Raw genomic sequence first — 27,331 nt, forward strand, 5'->3', positions numbered from 1 at the left:
TAACTAACAAAGTGCCTCATGATTGTATATATCAGGTCAAAACACAGACGTGAGACTACTTGGTATTGTGAATGCAATCCACAGTAGGCTGTTAAGCCTAAGAAAAATCACATTAATCCCTATCTGCAAGTTGCCATCTGCTTAAACTTTTTAAGCTAAAACACCCAAAAGCTAAGAAGCAGCAGAAAATACACCACAACCTCCTGAGGGGAGAAATGGAGTAAATATGATGTATTTTGGCATAGAAGCTGTACCCAGTAGTATTCTTTCCAGTGATCTAGTGTGGTCTCATCCAGTTATTTACACTGAGATATGTCTGTTGTTGAGACATAGGTAAGCCTGATTAAATCCACTGATTAAGGTTATGCTGCCTGGGATATATACACCATTTATGCAAGCTAACATGTCAGCAATCACAATGAGCCAGTCAGTCACACTTGCATGATAATAAGGTAGTTTCCTCTTGCAGGGCTTTTTTAGACAGGCAGTTGGCCTTCATCAATAGATTCTTGGAGAAGCTTGACAGCGCACCTTTCAGGACGGCACTGGAGTGTGTGACAGTAACCGTCTGTTCATCCTCATGTGGTATTTCCCTCTTGTTCTCTCAGTCGGATAGAAACACCCATGGCACCGGCTCAGGGGAACAGACTCCAAAAACTCTAGACTTGTATTTTATTTTGTGATTAAGTCACATAGCTTTGGAGGACTGTACACTTTCACTGACACTCATTTATTTTATTTAGTTAAGACCTGGTTCCTTATTTTACAAACTTATAACTCAGGCTTTAAACTTCAGTCAAACTCGTATTAAGTCTTCTCTATATATAACTTTTTTTTATTTTTAAGCTTGTGCATAATGAAGAAAGGTGAAATATTATCATATATGAAGCAACCATAATCAGATCTCTAGTGATGAACCAAACTAATATAGGTTGTTTGGATCAACTGCAGAAAAAAAGGGGAGGAAATGCCCAAAAATATTCCCAAAATTACACATAGTTCTGATCAGAATTAAAATTGTACATTCACAAAGCATATTTACACAGCAGTCACAACTACAACTGGGGGAGGGGTGGGTATTTTCTACCAATCATGAGCGATCTTTAAATTGAAACTCTTTCCAGATGTAGAAGTAACATGAGCTGTGCCCATTTATTTTTTGAGGACGGGTTTATTATTACATAACTGCAATATTATTTGCATAATTAGTTTACAGACCTCATTAGAATTACAGGTTATTTTTAATATATCATAGTTATTATGGAAGTACATTAAATAGTTAAGGGTTGTTTTGGTTCTGTTGTTAAGGAGGCTCATTAGTCCAGCCAGAATCTCTGTAACAGGAAAAAACAGAGAAAACGCTCTATTACACTGCACAGGAAGTGCTTTCATAACTACCAATTTATACATAAACTAATATTTTTATTAAAAGGCTGTAGGTCTTTATATGTCAAGAGAAAGCTGTTTGGTAATCAACATTTATTTCATTGGCATGTTTATGTTGACTGACGTCATTACCTTGAATTATTATTTAAATGTTGTAAAACTTTACAACTTTTGGGTCACTGAAGGTGAAAATGATGCTTAAAATTGTTGGTTGTATTCAGTTATCATGATATATTTGGTAAGTTTTGGTAATTATATTTGGTTAATTGCAACTTGAAATGACTGAAATACATTTCCACCTTTAAATTTTGGCAAACATGGCCCAAATGGGGATATGTGCTCCTTTTCAGATGATTATTATTATTATTAAACTTTTCGTCCAGTTTTGATGAAATTATGCTCAAATGAACTGGAGCTTTATCAAGTGTGAAATGCAATTGTCAAATATTAATTCTTTTATTATATCTGACCTTGAAATTGTCCTTCAAAGTAGTAGGAAACCTAATAATGCTTAAAGGTAAAGTTACAAATACACATATAGACATACATCCCACAAGTGAGCTGCTGTTATCGCTTGCTGCATTGATCAGGTAAAGCATATACCATAAGGCTATTGCAGAGCCTGAGTTTGAATCCTCCCTGAAGCCTTTTACTATGTATATTCCCTGCTCTCTCTCTCTTTTGGCTTGCCTGACATCTCTTCATTGTACTATTTCAATAAACACACACAAAAAAAAAAGCCCCCAAGTAATATTTTCATTTTCTTTCAGAATAGGATATTGAAAGTACTGTGAGTAATAGAAGTTGCACCAGTTAAACAGATATAAACCTTTTCTCTACTGGTGCGCTACATTGTTAAAAATTTGAAAAAATCTGATTGTGGAGACATCCAAAGGCCAACATTTGGCTGAATGATAAAACTAACATATCTACATATCATAATGTTCTGAAATTGTGTACTGGAGAAACTGATGTTTCTTCATGTCACATCATCCCATTCCACGTTTTGATCTGGCCTTGAAAGATGAGCTCTAAAACTGGGTGCAGTTTTCTTCTGAACTGTGTGATGTAGAAAAACAATCCTGCTACAATTTCTAATGCAGGGCTAATGTTTCAAATTAAGTCTTCCTTTCTCTGATTTTTAAATTTGTACATAATGAAGAAAAATTATCATACAAAAAATTGTTGACTTGTGATTGTATAAGATTTTTTTAGGGTTATTATTTATGTTCTTTTGGCCTAGCAATTCAGTTACATAGATATTTGAAGTGGAAGTCCACTGAATAGTTACAATGTATCAGTTATTTGTATTGTATCTATCCCAGTTGGTCATGTAACTTATATTTCAAACATTAACGTCCAAAAGAGCACCATAAGTTTACAATGTAAAAAATATAACAGAATAACTGCTTTTCATAGTTAATTTAAAAAAAAAAAAACATTTAATTCCGCAAATTTTTATGTCTACCACAGCCCCCTCCCTGAGCAGTTTCCATCAAATATATTGCATGAAAAATAAACCATGACCACATGTTCTGAGTAACGTTGTGTGTAAAAAAAAAAAAAGGGGGGGGGGGGGGGGGGGGGGGAGAGAACTGTAAAAAAGTGTTTCTATTTCAAGAAGAAAGTAAAGGTAAAGGAAGTAAAGGAATCTAAGAATATAGTTAGACAATGGCCAAAATGCCGAATATCTATGTCAATATTGGTTCAGTCAGTAATATACATCATGTAGTTTAGACCACATTTGGAGGAAGCATTAAAAAAATGAAACAGCTGGAACATGGGCAGAGACTTTCTAATATGTCTTATAATATGTTTCAGGATGGAAAGCTCCTAACATCAAACTGAGTCCTGTAGTAGATACAGCAGATGACACAGGTTAAATTTGCGCATATATGGTTTTGCTGCTGAATTAAGTACAATGCATTTGAATTGTATTAGTTAAATTCAATTACTGAAATTGATAGGAAAGGGTTGAGTGCAAAAGTAAATATGCAGTGTAAATCATTAAACATGTTAATTACTGATATTTTTAATCAAGCTGCTAAAAAAGTACACGGTAATTAAATTCTTGGGCAAACTAAGAATTGCTTCATTGCTACATTAATAATACATGTCATTTTAAAAAACAAAAAGAACAACAATAACAATAAATGTACTAAGTCTGAGCTCCACTAAGTCCTTATGTTTTTTGTACGCTATCAAAAACACATCAAAGGTAAAAGAAAAATAAACCTAAAATTGATATAACTGTAAATGAATCGGAAAGCTTTTTGTATGGAGCTCTTTGAATGTTCAATCTATCATTTGAATATGATAATTTCTCGGTGCACTGAAAGATATAAGAAAATGGTTGTTAATGAAAATAACAGCTTAGCATCATTTTAATGTATGCAGCAGTTTAAACTTTGATCAAAACACTCCCTGAGAGGGAGCAGCACCAAGGCTAAGTTGTTCTGCTCTACTGTGAAGAGACAGCTGAAACAGCAGAACACCGGTGGTGACTTAATTGACTGTGCAACATCAAACAGACACATAGTTTACACTAAAAATGCTCGTTCACTTCGGTCTAGTTTGTTTTTCTCTTATGGCAAACCCAACACCAAGTGTGAACCACGTGTTCAGCTGCAGAGTCTCTCTGCAGTTCTCCAAACCTTCTTCAAAACTGAAAACTCCAATTCAGATGAATCAACATCCTTCTGCTTGCTATTCTTTCCACTTGGAGCTATATATACACATATATATATATATATGGATGACATCAAGCTGTATGCCAAGAGTGAACGAGACATCGATTCACTGATCCACACTACCAGGATATACAGCAATGACACTGGAATGTCATTCGGACTGGAGAAGTGTAGTCGGATGATAACAAAGAGAGGGAAGGTAGTCAGAACTGAGGGGATCGAACTACCAGAAGGCAACATTGCAGACATAGAGGACAGTTACAAGTGCCTGGGGATCCCGCAGGCGAATGGGAGCCATGAAGAGACTGCTAGGAAAGCTGCAACCACCAAGAACCTGCAGAGGGTCAGGCAAGTCCTCAGGAGTCAGCTGAACGGTAAGAACAAGATCCGGGCTATCAACACCTACACCCTGCCCGTGATCAGGTACCCAGCTGGTATAATAAGTTGGCCAAAGGAGGAGATAGAAGCCACTGACATAAAGACAAGAAAGCTCCTTACCATGCATGGAGGGTTTCACCCCAAGTCCAGCACCCTGAGGCTGTACGCTAAGCGGAAGGAAGGAGGCCGGGAACTGGTGAGTGTCAGCACCACAGTCCAGGATGAGACAACGAACATCCACGAATACATTGGGAAGATGGCCCCAACTGACCGAGTGCTCAGTGAATACCTCAGGCAGCAGAAACCCAAGAAAGGGGAGGGAGACGAGGAACCATCATGGAAGGACAGGCCCCTGCACGGTATGTACCACCGGCAGATAGAGGAGGTGGCTGATATCCAGAAATCCTACCAGTGGCTGGACAAAGCTGGACTGAAAGACAGCACAGAGGCACTAATCATGGCAGCACAAGAACAAGCTCTGAGTACAAGATCCATAGAGGCTGGGGTCTATCACACCAGGCAAGACCCCAGGTGCAGGCTGTGTAAAGATGCCCCTGAGACAATCCAGCACATAACAGCAGGGTGCAAGATGCTAGCAGGCAGGGCATACATGGAACGCCATAACCAAGTGGCCGGCATAGTATACAGAAACATCTCTGCCGAGTATGGCCTGGAAGTTCCGAGGTCAAAATGGGAGATGCCTTCAAGGGTGATGGAGAATGACCGAGCTAAGATCCTGTGGGACTTCCAGATACAGACGGACAAAATGGTGGTGGCTAACCAACCTGACATAGTGGTGGTAGACAAACAGAAGAAGACGGCTGTAGTGATCGATGTAGCAGTTCCGAATGACAGCAACATCAGGAAGAAGGAACACGAGAAGCTGGAGAAATACCAAGGGCTCAGAGAAGAGCTCGAGAGGATGTGGAGGGTGAAGGTAACGGTGGTTCCAGTGGTAATCGGAGCACTAGGTGCGGTGACTCCCAAGCTAGGCAAGTGGCTCTAGCAGATCCCAGGAACAACATCGGAGATCTCTGTCCAGAAGAGCGCAGTCCTGGGAACAGCTAAGATACTGTGCAGGACCCTCAAGCTCCCAGGCCTCTGGTAGAGGACCCGAGCTTGAAGGATAAACAGCCCGCAGGGGTGAGCTGGGTGTGTTTTATACATATATGTATATATATATATATATATATATATATGTACATATATATATATATATGTACAACTAAAGTCAACTAAAGTAAAATGAAAGAACTCAGTATGCTGAATGTCGCATTTTATAATCATTTTGTGCATCATAATAATAGATCCATTTATGTTTAAATCACTTATATATATATATATATGTATGTATATATATATATATATATATATATATATATATATATATATATATATATGTACATATATATATATATATGTATATATATATATACATATATATACATATATATATATACATATATATATATATATATATATATATATATATATATATATATACACATACATATATATATATATATAAGTGATTTAAACATAAATGGATCTATTATTATGATGCACAAAATGATTATAAAATGCGACATTCAGCATACTGAGTTCTTTCATTTTACTTTAGTTGACTTTAGTTGTATAATTATTGGTAATTTTACTTGCGTGTAAAGGATCCAAAGGGACTATCAAAAAGTAAAAAACTAATTTTCAGACGCTTATGCAGTGCCACATTTCATCAAACAGCTCATCTGAACAAGGGCACAGGGCACTGCACAAGAACCTCAAATAATGTTCTATTTATTTATGGTAAAGTGATTTGAATTTGGCAATACACTCCAGGAAGTCACTATCACCTCAGATTCTAAATGTAAGTATATATGGCCACAAACAGACCCATATTTAAACAACTGAACTAAGCCACAGATACAAACACACAAACCCACAAAAACAAAGGGCTAGACCTATGCACATTTATTTTATATAAGACCATGTAGTGCGTGCATTTACATCTGTGGATCCCAGCCGGCTGTAATCAAAATCTGATATCACAGCTCATATAGCTGGGAATGCAAAGGCAGAGAGGATTGTTTGTTGAATTGCTTGCATGAGCTATTTCAGGAACAGGCAAATCTTCATATTAAACATACACCTATTATTTCCTCCCACCAGCAAAACAATGCTCACCACACGAGCAACCTTTTGAGCCACACTTGAGAACAGGAATACATCTGCTCTTTATTGCCTTCTTAGAAAAAAAATGCTTTGATATATCACTTCTAGCTTCTAGCACTTCTGAACCAGCTTGATAGATTTGGCAATTTTTACTGTTATTAAGACTGAAGTGCAGTGCTCCTGTCACACAATCTTCAGCGCTAAATTTTAAATAACAGCCACGGGTTCTGCGTAAAGACTCATTTTTTATTTATGTGATACTACGTAGGAAAAAAAACAACAGCTCTAAGACAGGCGAGATGAAGGGAAGTGCATCGAGGCACAAATAGGCTAGCACTATTATTGACTGTGTGGGTCTTGACTCGAACCAGCTTTCCAGTCATTACAATGTTTTCCTTCACTTTGAATGACATACTGATGTGCTAATTAGAGAGCTGCAATGTGTTCTCTGAATGTGCTAAAATTTTCACTTCTAAAATAACCGATATTATATTCAGCTATAATATCACATGATAAACAAGAGTCTTTTGAAGTTAACACCAAAGCAAGGTTGGTTTTTGTTTTTTGTTTTACCCGACTTGCTCTGTGAGCGGGGGAAAACAGAATAAAGACAGTTAATAAAACACTGCACACCAAACGCATTAAACATCGATATGTGGCGGGACAGATGTTATAACCTGAAATTATTGAGGACCTTCCCAGATGCTTCAGCAATGATAAAATAGAGTTTGTCTACTGGTCTTGAAGGATTTAGTTGGTGTTTTTTGAGTATAATTTCAAAATATTACACCTTTAGATGTCTGCAGTCTTGATGTCTGGAGACTGAAGGGAGATAAGTTGATATTGTCATATTACATGGCAGGGATGGTTCATCTTGTCCATAAATTCTGATTTAAAAAAAAATTTAAATGTCAAAAAAGTAACCCAAGATTTACAACACTTTTTTCCCAATCCATACATGAGTTAATGTAGGTACAGATTAGACACAAGCAGCTGGGCTGTGCATATAGTCTGTGCAGTGGATGAATCTGCTTCAGAGCTCTGCGTGTTGCATTTTTTAATCATCATGAAGTTAATGTTGAAGATAAACTTGTGGCTATGCCTCTAAGAAAATGTCATTTTTTAAATTGTTCAGCTACCCAAGCATAAGACATTGTGGGAACACATTAAAATTATTTAATTGTCTTTCTTAAATGATTTCTCTGTGATGCTAAGCTAAATCCATAGGTGTAAAATGTGTGGGCTGTTGGTTATGAATCATAGATGCTTCTATATGGCTAACATCCTGTTTGGCACGGCAAACTATTTTCAAAAACTTCAACTGTGAGAAGACATAACAAAGACAACAAAATACACTGGGATGAGCAAGGCAACGATGCAAGCCTTCTAAATGTTGCTGGGCTAATTATGAACAAATCCTTTGAGACTAAAGAGAAACTGGCTCATCTCCCACCATCGTTACCACCTCTTGTCCTTGGCCCTATCACAGGCAGCATCAGCCTTTTCCACACGCAGGTGGGCACATCCCTGCCAGCCAATGGAGACATATCCCACAGATGGGAAAAGCAGCTTCTCTCAAAGTTCCGCAGGATGGTCTCTGGCACTCATCCTCCTCTGTTTTATAATGCCCTTCATCTCCTCAAAGTGCTTCTCTGGGATAAATGGGGACTGTGTAAGACAGTGACCTCTCAAAAAAATCCCACCATGGGCTTCAAGACACTCTCACGGCTCGATTCATTAACATGCCCAGGAAGTGAAGGCACTCACAAAGAGACTGTTGAGCATCGTGACAGTAGAGGTATGTATTCAAATTTATACAAAAACACTCAAAAGCAGAGTTTCTTTTTTAGCTTTTGTGACTGTGTGGCTGCTGAAGATTCATTCACAAGGAAATAGACAAAAAACAAGCTGTTCTTTTGTCAAGGCATCATCAACATTACATGAGAGGGAGGTGTATGTTATTCACTCACTATGAAAGGAAGCCCTGAGTGTAATGAAGGCTTTAGAAGATTATAACATGGTGCTGGATATCCTCAGTCCCTTTCTGTCGAACTCTCCATTCAGCTTTAACACTCTGACGAAGCATTCATCTCTGCAAGAACTTAGCTAAGGTTGGATTATATTCTGACTGTAGCACAACTCAGTGTTATCTATACTCCTCAATGCATGGTGATATGCAAAATGAGACAGTTCAGCTATAATACTTTATATTTAAAGAAATACTAGATTTCAAAGTGAAAACCATACAGCCTGCAGTTATAAAGGATTCAGTTATTTATAACATTGGCTTGGCACTATGGCAAACATTACTGATGACGTTTTCTATTGAAGTGCTGACACATGATATTTATAAGTTAACATAAGAAGTTTTGTAAGTGACCTAGAGTACTACACAAAAGTCTTGATCTTTGTTTTACTTTGGACATCGGTTGCTTTTTCACTCATTTTCATTTTCTTATAGCTGACTCACTTTCAGACTGATATTTTTCTTTGTCTGTTGCTTAGTACAGACCTATGAATCATTCAAACATAAAAAAGGCACCTAACTCAAGGGGTGGACCAGTGTTGTATCAACAGATAATAAGCAACTTGGCAAAGAACCAATTTTAAATTGTATCATTAGTCACTTTGACGCTAGCAGCCTTTCACAAACACATCATTTGTTCCCATTTTGTTAGCTTAATCTACAAAAAAATAAAAAATAAATACCAAGGACACCACAGTTTGACAGGCATAAAACTGTACTTCTGCTTCAACAAAGTGATTCCCAAAGAGCTATTAGCCAAAAACTGGGCATATCACAGCATGGTGTGCAGTTTGTCGTTAATAAATTTGAGGAAAGTTGACAAGTAGAGCATGTCTTTTATCTTATCTCATTCCCATCACCCTCGAACAGTCACAGCAGATAACTGCCCCTCCTTGAGCCTGGTTCTGCTGGAGATTTCTTTGTATTAAAAGGGAGTTTTTCCTTCCCACTGTCACCAAATTGCTTGCTTATAGGGGGTTGTCTGATTGTTGGGGTTTCTCTCTATTATTGTAGGATCTTTATCTTACAACATTAAGCACCCTGGGGTGACTATTGTTGTGATTTGGCACTATATAAAAAAAATTGAATTGAATTTACTTGAACTGACAAAAGAAGAATTGTCAGGTCAAACAACTATCCACAGCAAATAAACAGTGTCTGAAAGTCATGTCCATAAGAAATAGGGGGGAAAAAATCCAGCATGTACTGTTCACTGAAGCCTCATCGGAAATGGTCTCAGTTGAAGCATGGCTTTCAAGAAGCCATTCTTAAGGAAGGGACACAGGGAGAAAAAGCTGCTGTTGCTTTTCATTAATGTAAAACAGTACATTAACTCATAACACACCGGGGAAAGTAATCTGTTACACTACTTGCTATATTTGTTATACGTTACTGCAGAAATTGACCTGATAGATTATATCGTAACCAGTTAACATTATAAACCTGCGGCTACAGGTGATCACTCATCACAGTCTTTGTTATCTGTTGTAGTTCAGGTTCTGGCTGCTGCACTGGGGTAGGCATCACTCAAGTTTAATGTAATTCTGGGTTCTTGGCTGACTTTGTTTTGGCACGCTGTCTTCGCTTGCCAAGAGGGATGTTTTGTTAGCAGAACAGTGCAGTTGTTTCTGTCCTGGATGCAGTCTGAATTTCACCATCAAATTCTTGACCTTTCATGCAATCAAAATAAAAGTACTGTCCATATTGCCACTTCTTAAAAGCTGTAGATCACTCCACCACTTTCCTCCACCCAGCACACAAACTGATTGTAACAAACCCACAGGATGAAAAATGTGCTTGATTTTTTTTTCTTTCTATTTGCAGTGTGTCGATGACTGAAGAGACTTTGTAGTGCAAGTAACAACATGAACTGCAATGCAATTACTGAATTTAGCATAGTAACGAGTCACTTTAGAAGGCATTACACCCAAAGCTGGGTTTGTCAAATTAAAGAAGAACTGGACTGAAAATCAACAGTTAACACTTATGGAGTTATACTAATCATCAGTCACCCTAATCATTAGTGTTATCATCAGTATGTGTGGAAGAGGTCAGGAGAAAGGTAGAAAAATGAGTGTCTATACACTGTAAAATGTAATATTGTGTTTAATTAAAACTATTAAATAGGCTGAACTCAATTTTTATCAATTTGTTATTAGAACTCAATTTAAATAAGTTACCAGTACTTTTTATGCAAAAATGCTGATAAACTCGATTAATTTGAGTTGTCCTAACTTAGAAAAAATAAGTAAGCTGGAAGTTTTGCTTCTCAGGGCGGAAGGATGAAAGATGTGTTTTGAAAATGCCACGTGACTACCGTCCCCCTCCCTCCCGGATCAGTCCGCATGTTCATGGCGCCAGCATTTGTTATGGAATATATTGAGCAAACCTGGAGATATTATTGTTGTCATTGCTGTGGATCTTTACTGACTTGGTGAGTAAATGTTTACTCTTATTCAAACTGATTTTGTGGCTTCTCTTAGTTTAGCACCAGGTTTATAATCTTGCTAGCTAGTTAGTGTTAGCCTAGCGTTGCTGCTGCCGCTGTGCTCATGTTACTTAAAAATTAACACCACATTCTTAAAAACCTTACATAAAACTATGTCGGTGATTTTTTTTGTTGATTGTTTGAAATAAATAAGTGAGATAAGAGCCCAGACAAAATTCTTTGGGAGGTGCAGCCGTTAGGGGTAGGGTGGGGTGTGGGGGGTGGATAACGGAGCTCTCCGAAAACGTGGAAGCACTTTTGCAAATATGTGATATTTTGATAAATTAAGTAGATATTTGAGCATTACTCAGCTACATTCTCGCCTGAAAATATCTTAAAAGGTTATTTTGTGACCCAGAAAGGGTAGTCTGGTGAAAAAGAGGATCGCATTTGTCGGCTGCGGTTGTCGGAGCCTGTGCGTACTTGTAAGCGCGGCAATGGCGGAGGAGCACTGCTGAAAAACGTATTACTTTTTCTGGGTCACAAAATAAACTTTTAAGATATTTTCAGGCGAGAATGTAGCTGTGTGAATTTCAAATATCTGCTCGATTTATCAAGACATCACATATTTGCAAAAATGCTCCGACGTTTTCATGCTTTGTGGCAGCTTTAGAACATCTGTGGCATCTATTAATGTCAAATCTAGCCTTTATTTAACAACATAAGCAAACTCTATGTTACAATGATTGCACAGCCATTAAGGATCAAATCAGTTTCTGAAATATGTTCTGTTTTTTCTCCCTCTGCTTGCTTCTTACTGTCTTTGAGGCCCATCGGGACCAGCACTCCTGTTGTTGGACAGGAAGACATCAACTCAGTGGTAAGTGTTTTGTTTTTCCAATTTATTAGCAACTGTCAGTGACATTTATATTAATCAGGCTGAACTTTAATCATACTTTAGATCAGCCTGTTTTACTTATTGTTTTGTTTGTGCTTTGGTTTGGGGAAGTTGTTTCTTTACTGATCTTTTCCTGTCTTCTGTTATTAGACTTGAGATATGACCGCACTATGCTGTTGCTGTGACTCCAGTTAATTCTACAAGACATGCTGTGTAAGTAAACAAACAACAACAGTTTGGTCTGCATTTCTTGAAAGATCACATCCCCCAAACTTAGTTTAGAGGGTCTACACTGTATATAGTGAAGTCTGCAAGTTTTCTAACAGCAAAATTTGTTTTGTGCCCAAATCATTTTGCACATCATTAGAATGAAAGTTATTGCCCATGTTTGCATAGACCTTTTTAAAATGATGCTTTCATGACAATATTGTGTGTTGTGTGGGGGTCACGGCTATCCAGACTGACAATTTGGGACATTGAATGTCACCTCTCCGGCGGGGAGGGAGCCTGAGATTGTCTAAATTGGAGTCTGTTTTATACCAAATGCAGGAAAAAATGTTTAAGAAAGCAATTAAGTTCATGTTCCAAAAATATGATTGTTTGCTTGCAGGACACCAGGAGAGATGAGTCCTCCGTCACAGATGGTGTGGTCAGTGAAGGTGGTCACCTGCAGGATCAAGCTCATTGCATCTCCAACCCACATCCACTGCCACTGTACTTAAGGGAAGTTAAAGACTTTCTTCTGCACCTACATTTGAATCACCTCGATCCATGACAGTCATTCAGGCAGTAATGCCTGGACTGGAAACAAGCCATCCTTAAAATATTACAACATTCCAGCTCATGTGTTGGAATGAAAAACGAATGTGTTGTTTAAATTAGAGACTGCACTTGTGACAGAACAATAAATATTTTATGTTGATTATATAAATAATGTAAGTACAAAACAAACTTGTGGTAGGCCTAAACTTATTTTCAGAATAATTACATCTGAGACTTTGTTTCGTTGTAACAGTGATGGCAATATAATTTTTATTCAGCAGAACAGTGTCCAGTATGTTGGCTGTTGTACTTTGTTGTGTTTGAAAATAAAAGTTGTGCTCATTTTAACATCATTACAAAAATTGTTGTTAATTATTTTTAATCATATTCATGGTACCACAAATTGTTTTTTCATTTAGTTGAACTTGAAATGTTTGTCAGTAGGTAAACAATTAGTATTGTCAGAAAGTCAGAAATATCAAGTTATTCTTAATACTGCAGACTTGCAATGTATAAGTTGTCCTAACAGTCATCCTAAGTAAGCTTTACTTAGTTTTTTTGAGGCAACGAGTTTCCATAATTTTTTTGAGTTCTGGGAACTAACACGGCTGTGTACATTTTGAGTACAGTGTACTCAAAATGAGTAAGTTGCCCTAACTTGGTCATCTTACGTAAACTTGATCCAATTGTTTTGAGTTCTGGGAACAAATGAGCTTGTACAGAGTACTCAAAATAAATACGTTGTCCTAACTTAGTCATTTTTAGCTAAGCTTTACTCAATTTTTTTGAGGCAACGAGTTTCCATAATTTTTTTGAGTTCTGGGAACTAATTAGATTTTACAGTGTAACAGAGGCTCTGTCATGGTTTGGGGTTGCATTTCAGCCAGTGGTGTTGGGGATCTTGTCAAAATTGATGTAATTATGAACCCATAAAAGTCCTGCCAGATTTTGATCCACCATACAATACCATCTGGAAAGCATCTAAATGACATTTCTTCATTTTTTACCATGGCAGTGATTCAAAACACACTGCCAACAGAGTAGAAACATACCTGGATAGAAAAATAAACAACAGAAAACTACCAGTCATGGACTGGCCTCCCCAGAGCCTGGATATCAACATTACCGAAGCAGTTTGGGATCAAGGTTGTGGCTAATATCCAATGAATAGCTCTGTCCTTCAAGAAACCTGAAGAACTATTCCTGAAGACTACTTAAAGACGTTACAAGAAAGGGTTTTTATTAGCTTTAGAAAAGCTGAAAGAAGCTTTTTTTGTTTGAAAAGCAAAGCCACAGGATCCAGTGGTCAAATTAGACACAAAAAACATGAATCGGCAATATAACTGAATAGAGATATTACTGAATGAAGGACCTGTAATAGGTACAAAACTGTTTTATTAGTTACATACATAAACCCGTGAACCAGTGAAACATAAGGTTTGTTTCCACCACAGGAACTAATGGGCTTTTTAGGCCACCATAACCTTTTGTGCCTAGTCAAACTGCCTCTGCAATACCTTGCAGAGGAGAAAAAGTACCTATTCCACAGTAAGTTCTTCTGATCAGCCACAAAAAAACTGCTGAGCATGGACTCATTGCTTACTGGCTGAATTTGGAACAGAAACTTATCAGACGCAAGAAAAAGAATAGTAGACTGCTGAATAGTAAAAAAAAAATAAAAAAAAATCATTACATTTGTAATAGGCATTCACAATTATCAGTAGTGGAGCAATCCATATTTATTCAGAACTTAAATTGCTTTGACACTTTTGGAATTTACACCACGGTGTTGCAAAATTACTACATCACCTTGTGAAACTAGTGGCTCCTATGGAAACGGGAATGTAGGAAGAACGGAGGAAAGGAGTCTGTTCAAGTAAGTTAACTTTCACCTTCACCAAGTTCCTGCAATGTAAGGCAACTATAAGTAGTGAGAAACCTAAAAGATTTAGCAGACAATGAAACAATTTGTTATAAAGCATAAAATGATTATTGCAGTTTTATCATGACAAGGATATTGTTACTCCTGTACAATGAGTCTCCTAATGCCTAAGAGGTTTTGTGTTGTGGCAAAAGCCAGTGCCTCTGTTTCTTTGTGTTTTCATTGTATTTTATCATTGCTGGGTTTCTCTGAGACAAATATCCAGGATAATCCCGGCAGCCAGGATGCTATGCTTTGAGGTCCTTCGACTGAGGAAAAAAGTGGATAGACATTGCCTGTAGAAAGTTGCTGTTAAAACTGGTGATCTTCACTGTGTCACCAACTTTTAATTAAATGTGATGGAACTGTACTGTTTGAACAAACAAATCTGAAGTGCCCCACAGTGTAGTGTTTCAACTGCTGAAAACAAGTTAGAGGGCAGAGCAGTGATATTTCTGGAAAACCACAATAGCATTTTCATTAGAGGTGGACATGTACTACAAATACTTTGTGACACACTGAAAAGGTTCCTGTGGCAAAGATTCCACTGTTGTACTTAACAGACCGCATGACACAAAGTCAGAGGTGGCACAAAACAGGACGAACCCCAAAATCAAAATGTGGAACTTGAGTTATTTTATCATTTCAGTCACTATTAATTAAATATTGGTGTATAATAAATGATTATTAGCTGGATTAATGAACACATGCTTATCATGTAACAAGCGAAAAACTGGAAAACACTGGTTCACTGGTATTATCTGAACTCAAATGTGATAATAGAGATGATCTTTACTTGTGTATAGTTTACCCAAGGCTTCGCCACATATTGTGTGTGTGTGTGTGTGTGTGTGTGTGTGTGTGTGTGTGTGTGTGTGTGTGTGTGTGTGTGTGTGTGTGTATAACCAAATTATTCCTGAGCACGTTGTCTCGCTAACACTGAGTGCTTCAGTAATTATGTCATGTAAGGGCAATCAGAGTTAATTAATTATGGTCAGATGCACTGCCTCTAGCAACCTTTCATACATGTGTGAAAGGTCAGTTTTCCTTGCAAGGCAGAAATGAAGTTGCTGACAAAGTGATTGATGTGTCTGTGAATGTTGATGCTTCAAACAAAATAATCTCAGTAAATTCTTACTCCAGCCAAAGAGAAATCTCTTCTACTGAAGGCTCAGTTCTACAGCTTGTGAAAAGTGGAGATGCAAGGATTCTTTTAGCAACTCCAACATGTGAATGAGCATCCACCCCCATGTAACACAATGCATGCTCACAAAATAAATAATTGGAATAATATTGTGAATTAACCAGTTTTTTAAAGGCATACGAGTGTTAAGTTGCAAAATATTTGCTCTTGCAGTAACAAATTACTTGAATACAGATGCAGACAAAACGTAATCAACTGAAAAGACTACATATACACTTACACACTTAAAGAAACATTAGGACTTTGTTTTGGTGAGACATAGACAAAGAAGAAAATTACCAGAGGCAAAACTTGTGCTCATTGCTGAAACAGATCACTTATTGTGTTTGGGGTGTTAGTGCCTTTTGGATTCATGCTGTTAACTGACACATACTATGCCTTGCTCTGTAGCTAATTTCGACAGATCATCCAGGAAGTCTGTGGTCCAGTTTTGCTAACTGTAATTCTAAAAATATAATTCTATGCGTTAGATGGGGACCAATAAGCAAGTATTTCTGTTTCTGTAATGGACCCATGCAGTTTATGGATGCACCTTGCTAACCATGCTTGCTAGCATAGGCTGATAACTTAGCACCTCAACCCCTCACCCCAGATGAGGTCAGTACAAGACGTAGGAAACCCACATGATGTACCATAGCTATACCATATGGTATACTATTTATCTTAGTATAGTGGCATGGCAATTTTGCATGTGTCACAGTTTTCAGTAAAGGCATGCAAGTGCAACTGATGCACTAAACACAGGTTAATATACATTTGCACACTCACCTGAATTGAAACATCACTGTAAGATCCTCCGATAACCCCTGAGATGGCCAGTGGAACCTCATTTTGAATTGGTCTCGAGCCGTCTGGGCAGATGAAACCTGGGTCGTGCACCTTAGTGAGGGATGCTCTTACAAAATCTAGCGACTGCTCCAGAGCATAAGTGTCTTTCGAGCAGGTGTCTAGGATGTGAGCCCCCAGCTGGAGACCAGGAAGGATGCGATCGCTGGAGTTAATCTCATCAAGTGCCAGCAGCATGGCTTCCAGTCTCTGGATCCCTCTCCCCTCATTGATCTTACCACAGTCTTCCATTCCATCGCCTTTTTCGTGCACCGGGAACAGGCCTCCAATCACCAAGTCCCCATCGACGATGATCTCACGTTTGGCTGAAGGGGGCAGTCTGGAAATACTAGGCAGGACTCCTGGTATCAGCAGCTCGAGAAGGAAGACGTGGAGAGGCCAGTAATGTGCAGAATTGGCCTGCGACTTGGGGCAGAGCACTGCACTCAGCATGGCAGGACCAGGTAGCTTGATTTAGCAGGTTGAAGTGGAGAGCAGAAGAGGTTCACACAATTTGGAGGCAGATGTCTTTCAAGTCCTCTGTCAGTGAGTGCAGCATCTTTAATATTTCCTTTAAAAAAGGGAAAAAAATTAATATATGTTATCTATCTATCTATCTGTCTGTCTGTCTGTCTGTCTGTCTGTCTGTCTGTCTATTACATTTGTATCCTATTCCTGTGGAGTAAAATTTAATGTCCTTGCCCAATGTCAATGAAATTCTTGAACTAAATATGGGTCAGAGGCCTATTGGTCAGGTTTTTGTTCACAGGTTTACTCAAAGATATGAACAGTCATGCTTTTTTCTCTCTTATCTTTATAACTGATTCTGACCTGAACTACATGGCTTTTTCTTGACTTTCTTGACTTAGAGTCTATAGAAATACTACAGAGAAATGGTTTTATTGGAGACTCTAAACTTAAGAATTCTATCTGAAGGCTGAAACACGGCCATTAATCTTAGAATTTACTTTCTGAAGTGAAACAGAAGACCTTAATATTTTAGTCAGAGTCTCAGCAATTCCAGTGTGAAATAAATTAAATTTTATCTGAAAGACTGACTCAGTGTTACCACTTTGGAGTGACCACATCAAACATTTATTGATATTTAAGGCACCTCTTGGCTGAACCATAATTTCCAGGCAACGGAGATATCACATACACGGTGATTCTCCTCAATGGCTGTGGTTGCCATGGAAACATGGTGGGTAAAAAATAAGGGTTGGACTGCAGGGGAGTGGGCAGAGAGACATGTATGCTAATATAGATTCCTATCATGTTGAAGTAAGAGGTTTGGATCTCACCGGGGGTTGTCTGATTAGGTGGGCAGGTTCAATCACAGCGCTCTTGGAGAGCCAATCGTATTTATTCCAAACACAATTATTAATCACATTTATCAAACGCATAGTTCAGAACAAACACATAGATTAAAGTAGATTTATACTGTGGAATGTATTTTTAAAGACTTGTGGTTTACTTTTCTTTTTTCTGCAAATATTATCAGAATTTCTTATCAGAGCTTATATTTCAGCAGTATTACTCACATAAAGCTCTGAGGGATGTAACAATGGCACATAATATCAACAAAAATTGTCTGTGGGTATGTTTTTCCTTTTTTAAATAGAAGTTGAGCTATCAGAGGAGTCACGCTGGTAAACCCACAGAGCTTGGCAGCAGTTTGGACTAGGCGATGTGCTGCCGCTACGTTCTCCTTTAAGACACAGTGGGAAGTGTATTACTGACTTTTCCCCTTCTGTCACACAGTGTTGTTACTTACATTATAATACTGTATAAAAAAGATGCACGTGCATTGACACTTCTTTTATTGGCAGTTCTATCAACAATCGTTTCATTGAGTCTGAGTGTGTCCTGTTTCCTGTGCTCACAGAGGCAGAAAACCGTCACAGTGGGGTTCACAGGGACTGGTTACAAAAACACCAGCGACACAAGCATAAGTTCATGCGTGCGTGCATGCTTTTGAACACTTCAGATGTCACAGGATATTGTGAGGAATATCCTGTGACAGCACAAGCATCTCTTGAGTGAAAATGAGGAGCAAAAAGTGTAATGAATGCCAAATTTCTTCCCAGATTCTTAGATTATGGGTGGGGAAATCTTATGGTGCATTGATGAATCTGTACCCATCAAACTGAATTACATGTGGTAATATACAAAGTTACAGCGTCTGTCTCATGTCTGCTGTGTGTCTTGAACGCTACGTGCAGGTGTATGGGACTGCTGCAACACATTTGCCCTATTTTTAGAAGCAAGGTGAGAAATCAACTTGAAGAGCTCAACTTTAAGAGTCTAATTGGTCTTCAGTGCTGTCTGTTGAGCAGATGGGGGCTTTCTGGTTGCAGAGACTAGGTCACAGTATGAATTAATGGTGCAACAAGGAACAGCCAATTAGGCTGGTCAATACAAACTAAGCTAAAGTGAGGTTAGAGATGCAGAAGCTCTTCTGAAACCTCTAAGAACTGCAAAGAAATGCTGGTGTGGCTGAAGTGGACAGCTATTAAAATCAAATTTCTTCCAATTATTTGCATACATTCTTTAAATGGGAGCAGTATTATCAGCTTACATGAGAATTAAAACATCAGCATCTGCTAAAGTAGCTTTTATCAGGCCTCGATCACATCATTAAAACTATCTTGAAACGGCTGTCACACTCACACTGAGCAGCCAAGAGAGTCACACGCTCCCCAGCTGTCTGCGCACAATATTCCCACTGAAAGGCAAGTTCAAAAAGAAAAGACGGCGTGCTTTACTCAGCTTTGAACCATCAGCTAATGCATTACTGCTCCTGCCCAGCACAGAGGATTTCTCCAACATTAGCATAAAGAGGCTTTGAGAACACTATTCCTTATTGTCCTTACTCCTTATCCCGGTATAACTAATGTGTAAAAAATGACTCACCGCCCAGTTCCTTTCAGCATTGATGGTGATTGGTAGGTATAATCATATTATCTATGCAGAAGTACAGTGTTATTTATGTCTGGTGAATGAGCTGAAGAAATGAATGCAGCTCCTTTTTTGTTATCATCAGGTACAGACTGAAAAATAATTGTTATAAAACAATAATTTATATTTTTAATTGTTTAAAATGGTGACAAAATTAAAAAAAATTAAGAGTAGACACAGTCTGCGTGCAGTTTTATTGAAAATTACTCGACGTGACATTTAATTTAGAGCCCGATCCACTGCACGTGAATCATTAAGCCCGGTGAGTATGACAGCCTAAACAGCGTACTTGCCCTATGACATTTAAAACACTACTTTTCTGTGCTTATCTGATTAAAAACTAGATTTAGGTTTAAAGTTTAGAGGTTACAGTGTTATATAACATCAGATAATAAACTGTCAAAAACTGAAGGTTTCAGTCAGAAGACAATACACAAATCATCCACTTCAAAGCATCAGATCTCTACATATGAAAATGAACTACAAAAAGAAGAGAAAACTGCAACCTCAATAGCTCATCTTATGATTCCCATCATTATATAATCTCCACTGGGGACCCAGTTTATCCCTCCACCTGGACTTGTCAGCTGAAGGAATTAGGATCCCTCTGTGGTGGCCAGCAGCCAGCTGATTGTGTTTGAATGTGAAATAAATGCATATTTTTCAGAAAAATATAGTGCAGTTGTTTAATTTTTATAAAATAAAATAAAAGAATAAAATAATGCCCTATCAGTATGTTTATTCATAGGTCACACTTAGACTGGGAGACAAAGGGCAGATGTAAGAATTACACGTGCTAGAGCAGATTTTCTTTGTTTCCTCTTGGTGAGCATGTTGGTGAGCATGCTGACACCATCTGATGATAAAATACATAACATCCATCAAGACACCGTGGTGGTGTCTCCCATAATAAATAACTTACCTTTGAGGTAAATCCTACCGCATCACTCCTGTCTGACTCCTGTCATAACAATGTGATGCGTGAGATGCGTGGATGATTCCAAAGCAAAAACACTTTCTTCATATTTTGCAATGACTCGATACATTTACCAGCTGAATTACTTTCCACATTAGGGTCCATCACATTGTTTAGGGCGCTGTCCAAAAACAAAAGCCCTGATTGGTTTGAGAGGATTCACTGCCTCACTCAATTATGTAATTTTTATTTGAGACAGTGAATACACTCGGGTCAAGCAGGATTACAACTTCACATATTCATACAGGGAAATGCAGGCACCTCCACAGTAACACGCAGGTATTGGGATGACTGACAATAAAGTGAAAGAAAGTCTCCTCCTGCTATTTTTGGTTTGTGTTGACAAATAGACTTTGGTGCATCAGATGTGCCTTGTGAGAGGGGGAATGGGGATAAATGCTGGGAAAATCATGAACTGCTGATAAGGTATTATAATAACGGACCTGTTGGGAGTAATGTTGTGGCTGTGGGATACATGCTGGGGGGTGGGGGGCGACGACTTTGTAACAAAAAAATAAAAATGCAAAATCACGTCAGATAGGAAAGACACAAAGTACTTTCTGCGTTAAACCCACCGTCAGTATAACATCAAAATTATGAAGGGACCATTTCTTACCTGTTAGTAGCACTAGGTGTTTCTTCCCGAATTAATTTGAAGGGTTTCTTTGCGCAAGCCGAGCTTCAGTGCGTTAGAAACGTGAAGAGCTTCATGTGACGAGCAGATTCCAGATGTTGTTCACTTTGGGCATCTTTGCCAGGCACCGGTTTGGATCTGTCCTTGGTTCTGAAGTGTTCTTCACATTGGTAAGTCTTACAAACTCCTTTCGGTGCCCCCCAACTTGTGCCTGCCAGCCACAGTGACTACGAGCCCGTAGACTACCGCCCAAGTGCTCGTATATCCATCCACAAGCGCAGCAGAAGGACCGAGGGCTTCTCTTTGTCTCTCACAGCGAGCAGGACTAAGAAGCAAGTGAGTCTAAATTAAATTATAACCGCGCATTTTTTAACGTTACATTTCATATTGAACGTCGCTTCTCTTCGGAAAGTTCGTCAAATTAACTTCAAAACAAGCGGCGCTGAGAAAATCCTGCCATAGCCCATCGGCTCAGAGACGCACAGCCACTCTCAGCTCTTCCACAGAGATAATGAGTGCGAGAGTCGACACCGTGCTCGTCTCAGAAACCTGACGATGCTTCATACAGCGTTTGTTTGCAAGACAGTGAAGGGAGCCACAGCAGCGAAAGAGGTGTCATTATTTTTGAGTCGCTCCTATTTGTAAAAATACATAAATAAATAAAAAAAAATGTATAACGATAATAATTCCCGCTGTTCTTTCTGCAGGACTAAAGGATAAAAAGGTGCATCAACTTCTCACACAGGTCAAGTGACTTATTCATGTGGAGCTGAGCTTGTATAGTGTCAATGTCATTTTTAATGATAAACCGAAAAGAAGAAAAAAAAGGTGATTCGCATAGATTATATAAACCGGATCTCTTCTGCTAAATTTAGCAAGATTTTTTTAAAAGGAAAATGAGCATCAACGTTGTTTTATTTTTTTGTTTTTGTTTTTTAACCACTCTATGAAGGCTGGCCAGCTCCTTGTTCACCTCCATCTCATTAAAACTGAATCACACTCCAGTTGAGTGCCACAGCACTTCACAAACTCAAGAGGTTGGATGCACAGTTGGTTTTTCATTGGATAAAGCACCCCCCCCCCGTCCCCCCTCCACTATAGACTATTTAAATAGATATAATAGATATAATTTAAAAGTTGGCATATTTTATTTTTCTCCAGATAACTAACCTTGCTGTGCTGTTACATGTGTGAATGCACATAAACTTTTTCTTGACTCTCTGCGCTAATTCTCACTATTAATTTGGCTACTTTAAGGTCTGTGCAGCCAGCAGTGGGGAACTTCAAAGTCTGCTGCTAATTAAGACTAGCTTTACATACAGTTCTATGGCAAAACATTTTTTTAGAGACACACATCTGTGCTACAAACTATGCACTTTTCCAAGTGTACCAAAACAATATTACATCAGCAACATTCCTGTTGTACAATTAGGGAGAAGTGCAAGGGGGGAAAAATCTGCTGCACCAGCTTGGATTGTGTGTTCACAATTCAGCCTGCTGCACAACCGGTTGCAGTTAAATCCGGTGATATTCAGGGAGGAAGATGAAATTAATTCTGAATGAATTCAGCTCCACTGCAATTCGCCACTTACCCACACATATAAAACACATCTCACCGTTTGCATTTTTTTAATTTGTGGATTAACAAGCTACTTTGCAGTTAGGGGTTGGCAAAAGACAAACTTTTCCTGTGTACAGTGGCAATTAAAATGACGAGCGGGTGCAGCTTGTTGCATAATTCCCTCAGCTAACACAAAGGGACCAATTTTCTTCCCTGAAATAGAATTGTAGTTTACATTACAATAGTTGAGGGCATGTGGGTGGAATACAGAGTTTATATAGGAACATGCCAATTAATGCCAAGCAAAATTACAGAGGACAGAGGGAAAGTGCTCCCAGCCACTGGCCATTGCACAAAAATCAGACCACTTGTCTCTTTGTAATGATGACAAAACTATCGGTCCACAACTAAGTTTCTTTTAGTGTTTTGTTAATGCCCACACACATGGAAATGCAATCTTACTTGAAGAAAACACTATCTCACAGACAGACGTAGGTGTAGGTGTCACAGATAAGAAATGGACAAATATCTTCTGATCAGATTACTTTTACCTCAGCTGAGTCAGTCACTCTTATGTACCCACAGCTTGGGCCTCTATGCTGCATTTCCTCCACAACATTTTTATCAGCAGAGGAAATCAGGCTTAGTTTGCACAGAAGTAGCTTTTAAATATTCAGTTCACCCAAAAAAAGAAAGCTTGTGCTTCCAGTCATTAAGATGGTATCTGTCTTTCACTTCTGTTTCCAAACCCAATATAATGAAGGCAAGAGGAAGCTAGTTAAACCATTTTTGCAACAACAGTACTTTGAAAATATGCAGACCTCATTGTCAACACTGTTTAGTTTAACAATATAGACTTTTATATGATACATGATATCACTGCTTTAGTTTCAATGACCTAAGGCTCTCATGTAAAATAAAAGTCAAGGTTTAAGTTCCCATTCGCTGTGTTTATTTTTGCCTAAAGGGAACCTACAATGCCCATTTTCAGCTCCTCAATCTTGGACTTCACTACAGCAGCTTTACATGGTTCACAGCCTTTATATCTCTCATACTTGGTGCAGATCCAGTTCATCAAATGTCTAGAGGAAGCAATCTTAGCTTTTCTATATTTGAGACCACCCTCCCTTGAACCATAAGGTTTAAGCAGCAGGTGGATGGGGATGCTGTGCTCACAGCAAGAGCTATGTGCCTGAGATGACCCTACTAAGGACATCCCCTCTCACTGGCATCATCTCAAGCCAAGAGTAGAAAAAAACTGTCAGAAACTGAGCTATTTATAGCAGCCTGAAGGTTGAGGTTCTGGCTCATGAGGATTTCTTGTACACATACTGACTCCATTATTTGAAACTTTGGCCATACTCAATATTAGCATGTGCTTTTGTAAGATTATATGATAGCAAACAAAGATCAGCGTTACAGGATCTTTATTGTCTTTGTAGTAATGAAACGCTGAACAAAGAAATGAAGGTGCAATTCTCTCAGTGCAAAAGAAGAGAGTCACTCAATAAAAAAAAAATATATAAAAAAAAAAAAATATATATATATATATATATATAGAGAGAGAGAGAGAGAGAGAGAGAGAGAGAATAGATAGATAGATACAAACACAACGCAGTTCCTATTTGCCGGTGTTGATGTAACACCAGTATTAATCAGTGGTTGTAAACATTGTACATGAAGATTATGTTGGTTCTGATTGTCTATAACCTAACAGCTTTCTGCATGGTGATGGCTGAGAGATAAAAGCTGCTCCTTAGTCTGCTAGTTTTTGTCTTTATGGATCTGAAACGTCTGCCCCGAAAGTAGACGTTCAAACAGTACATGACCAGGGTGTGATGGGTCATGAAGGATTTTATTAATGTTCCTGAGATGAGAGCTGTGCAGTTCTTCAAGTGAGGTGAGAGGACAGCTGAATATCCGCTGGGTGACCTGTATAATCCTGTCGAGCTTTTTCTTCTGTGCTACTGTGTAGCTGGAGAACTATGCACAGAAACAGGAGGCCAAGAACATGTGAAAAAAACCACATCAGTTTAGTACAGTAATACTGGATTTGAATGAGGCCCAAGTATAACGAAACTGTAATTCTGACAGTTTAGGTTATAATTTGTAGTTTCCCTTTGTTTTGTAATCCAAATATGCTTATCTAACCCAGGTGGGTTTTTAAAATCTGTAACCTCATTTCACTGTTGATGCTTCTTGTCCCATGTGAGTATTTTTAGAGATGTCACCATGTTCCCAGATCTTAGTAATACCTCTGGTGAGTCCATTTTTTTCTCTCACCAGAAGAAATAATACTTGGAAATTTGAAAAATGATAAATAAGAAGTAAGAGATGCATTTAAATGCATTTAAATGTAAACTTACAACAACTAGGTGGTATACATACATATATATATACATATATATATATCTATATATATGTATGTATATATATCTATATATATAGATATATATACATATATAAAATGAGAAGAGAGGTTTTATAGTTAGACAGAGAGGAAGCCTCCCAGGACTTACTTTTTCAGCTCATCCATCTCATTACGCTCTATCCCCTGGGGAATGTAACCCCATCTTTGGAGTAATCAGCATTTAGATTAAAAATGTAAACACACTCTATAGATCATCTTATTTGTAGAACACATGTCAGGTGAGAGCTCAGCATTGTGCCAATTAAGCCTCTGAGTCTATTTTGCATTAGGGCAAACTAATGAATGAGTAATGATCTGCGGGACACGGTGGACTGCTTTTTCCTACCTCCTTGTTCCTGAGAAGTCAGGGCATTCTGCAGCTTAAAGAAGGCTTATCAGCAAAATAACTCTAAACAACTTAAAATTTCCATTACTATACTAACTCTAGATTTTATCCAGATAACTGAAGAAAACCTGGAGTCCAAGATTTGGTCCTGGTAAACCTTCTACTTGAAATGGCTCCCTCTCTGAACCCAGTAAGACGTGGCGGTGTTGTCACATTAACTGTAAACAGGTGTTAAATTCAGAATCATTTAGGATAATGAAATCGAGAAATCGATTTCATTATCGTAGAAGTTGTTTGCATGTGGCAACGGCATGATAGTCAACAGGTCATCATACTATGTGATGTAGTAGACAGCTCTGGTTAACTGGGCAGAAGAAATTAACATGAAGATTCACTGGCAGGGAAGGCAGTACAGCAGTACACAGTGCAGTGCACTCACCAGCTGGGAGAACAAAAGACAACCTGGACATCCACAGCAGCCAATCAAGTCCCTAGTTGAAATGTGTCACAGTGCCACTGGGCTCTGCAGCCAAAATGATGGAGTGCAGCAGCATCTCTGCCTTAAACCCCTCTGTGCATAGGTTTATCTGTACAACTCTACTCAACCCTTCAGACAAGAGTTGTATAGGTAACCATGGCTGTTTCAGGTAGTCAACTCAGTGATTAACTAATTCTACTGTGTAGATAAATAATAATAATAATAATAATAATAATAATAATAATACTAAAGGAAAAATTCTGCGGTATAACTTTAGCCTTATATATTAAAACAAACAATGTAAGAAGCAGACAAAAGACTGCACATTTTGGTTTACATGTACAGTATCAGAATCAGAATACTTTATTAATCCCAGAGACAGCAAGAACAGTAACTAACAAGGTAAAGTACCAATATTAAATAATAAAATATATTGCAAAATTACACAAAATAGCTCTAATAACTACAAATAGCTCTAATATAGAAATATCCCAATATATTAGATAAAACTGAATATAGATGAAGTTGAAGTTGAGGTGCCCCTCTTGTCATACTAACTGTTATTTTCTCTGTAGAAGATCTGCAGATATTGCAGGGTGTTCTTTTGCTTAGGATGGAGGAACTGTGCAGAGAGAACTCTTATTTGCCAAGTGATAATAATCTAGTGAATCCTGCACATGTTCGAGATCAGAGCTGGAAAAGCTGCTGCTTTAAACTGGAAAAATAAGGTTTGTGTCATTTTCTTGTATAACATCGGTCAAGTGCAAGCGTCCTTGACTGGTCGTTCGATAAATGGGGGCTCATCCAGGATTTTTTGGACTCTTGTGGAAAATGAATGTCAGCAGGGGTTTTTTTTTGATAAGTAGAAAGTTGCTCAAAAAGCTAAACACTGAGTTTTGCAGGGTATTTTGAGAACACTGTAACCTGTGTCTTGTAATTAAAACAGACCTTTAAAAAGGTGGGAATGGTTAAAGGAGAAAGAGGATGCAGGAAGCCAGATTCAGTCAAAGAGCATTCAGCCACAGTAAAATTAATTTTATTTGTCAGCCTACTCGTCTTGGCTGGACACTCACTGTAATCATGTCCTCAATCTCAGAGGTTGTGAGAGGACGACAGGAAGAAGGTAATTGCACATTTGCACCATTAGCCACCACCATTTGAAAGTGAAGTACATTTTATAATCAAAATATGTGCCTTACCAACAAAGCTTGAACAAAGCTAAATTCAGTTTTATTTATACAGTGCCAAATCACAACAACAGTGCTGGAAAATAAAGGAACA

General features: G+C 38.3%; 1 protein-coding gene and 1 long non-coding RNA gene across 2 annotated transcripts in view; one reads left to right on the plus strand and one right to left on the minus strand.

Moving 5' to 3' along the window:
• The window catches only part of grm2b (glutamate receptor, metabotropic 2b), a 32,549-nt gene extending 10,766 nt beyond the window's left edge, over positions 1-21,783 (minus strand). The window contains exons 1-2 of the mRNA XM_063473852.1: positions 21,238-21,783; positions 16,631-17,258 (exon numbers count right to left, since the gene is read on the minus strand). Coding sequence (XP_063329922.1) covers positions 16,631-17,140 — 510 coding nt within the window. The 5' untranslated portion in view covers positions 17,141-17,258; positions 21,238-21,783. The remainder of the gene's footprint in view (positions 1-16,630; positions 17,259-21,237) is intronic.
• On the plus strand, positions 11,467-13,167 carry LOC134627606 (uncharacterized). The gene is made up of 3 exons (XR_010093924.1): positions 11,467-11,957; positions 12,126-12,188; positions 12,586-13,167. It is a non-coding gene; the product is annotated as an uncharacterized LOC134627606 (long non-coding RNA).
• Positions 21,784-27,331: the final 5,548 nt, after the last annotated feature.

This window comes from Pelmatolapia mariae, linkage group LG5, assembly GCF_036321145.2.
Source record: "Pelmatolapia mariae isolate MD_Pm_ZW linkage group LG5, Pm_UMD_F_2, whole genome shotgun sequence".
NCBI classification, from domain to species: domain Eukaryota; kingdom Metazoa; phylum Chordata; class Actinopteri; order Cichliformes; family Cichlidae; genus Pelmatolapia; species Pelmatolapia mariae.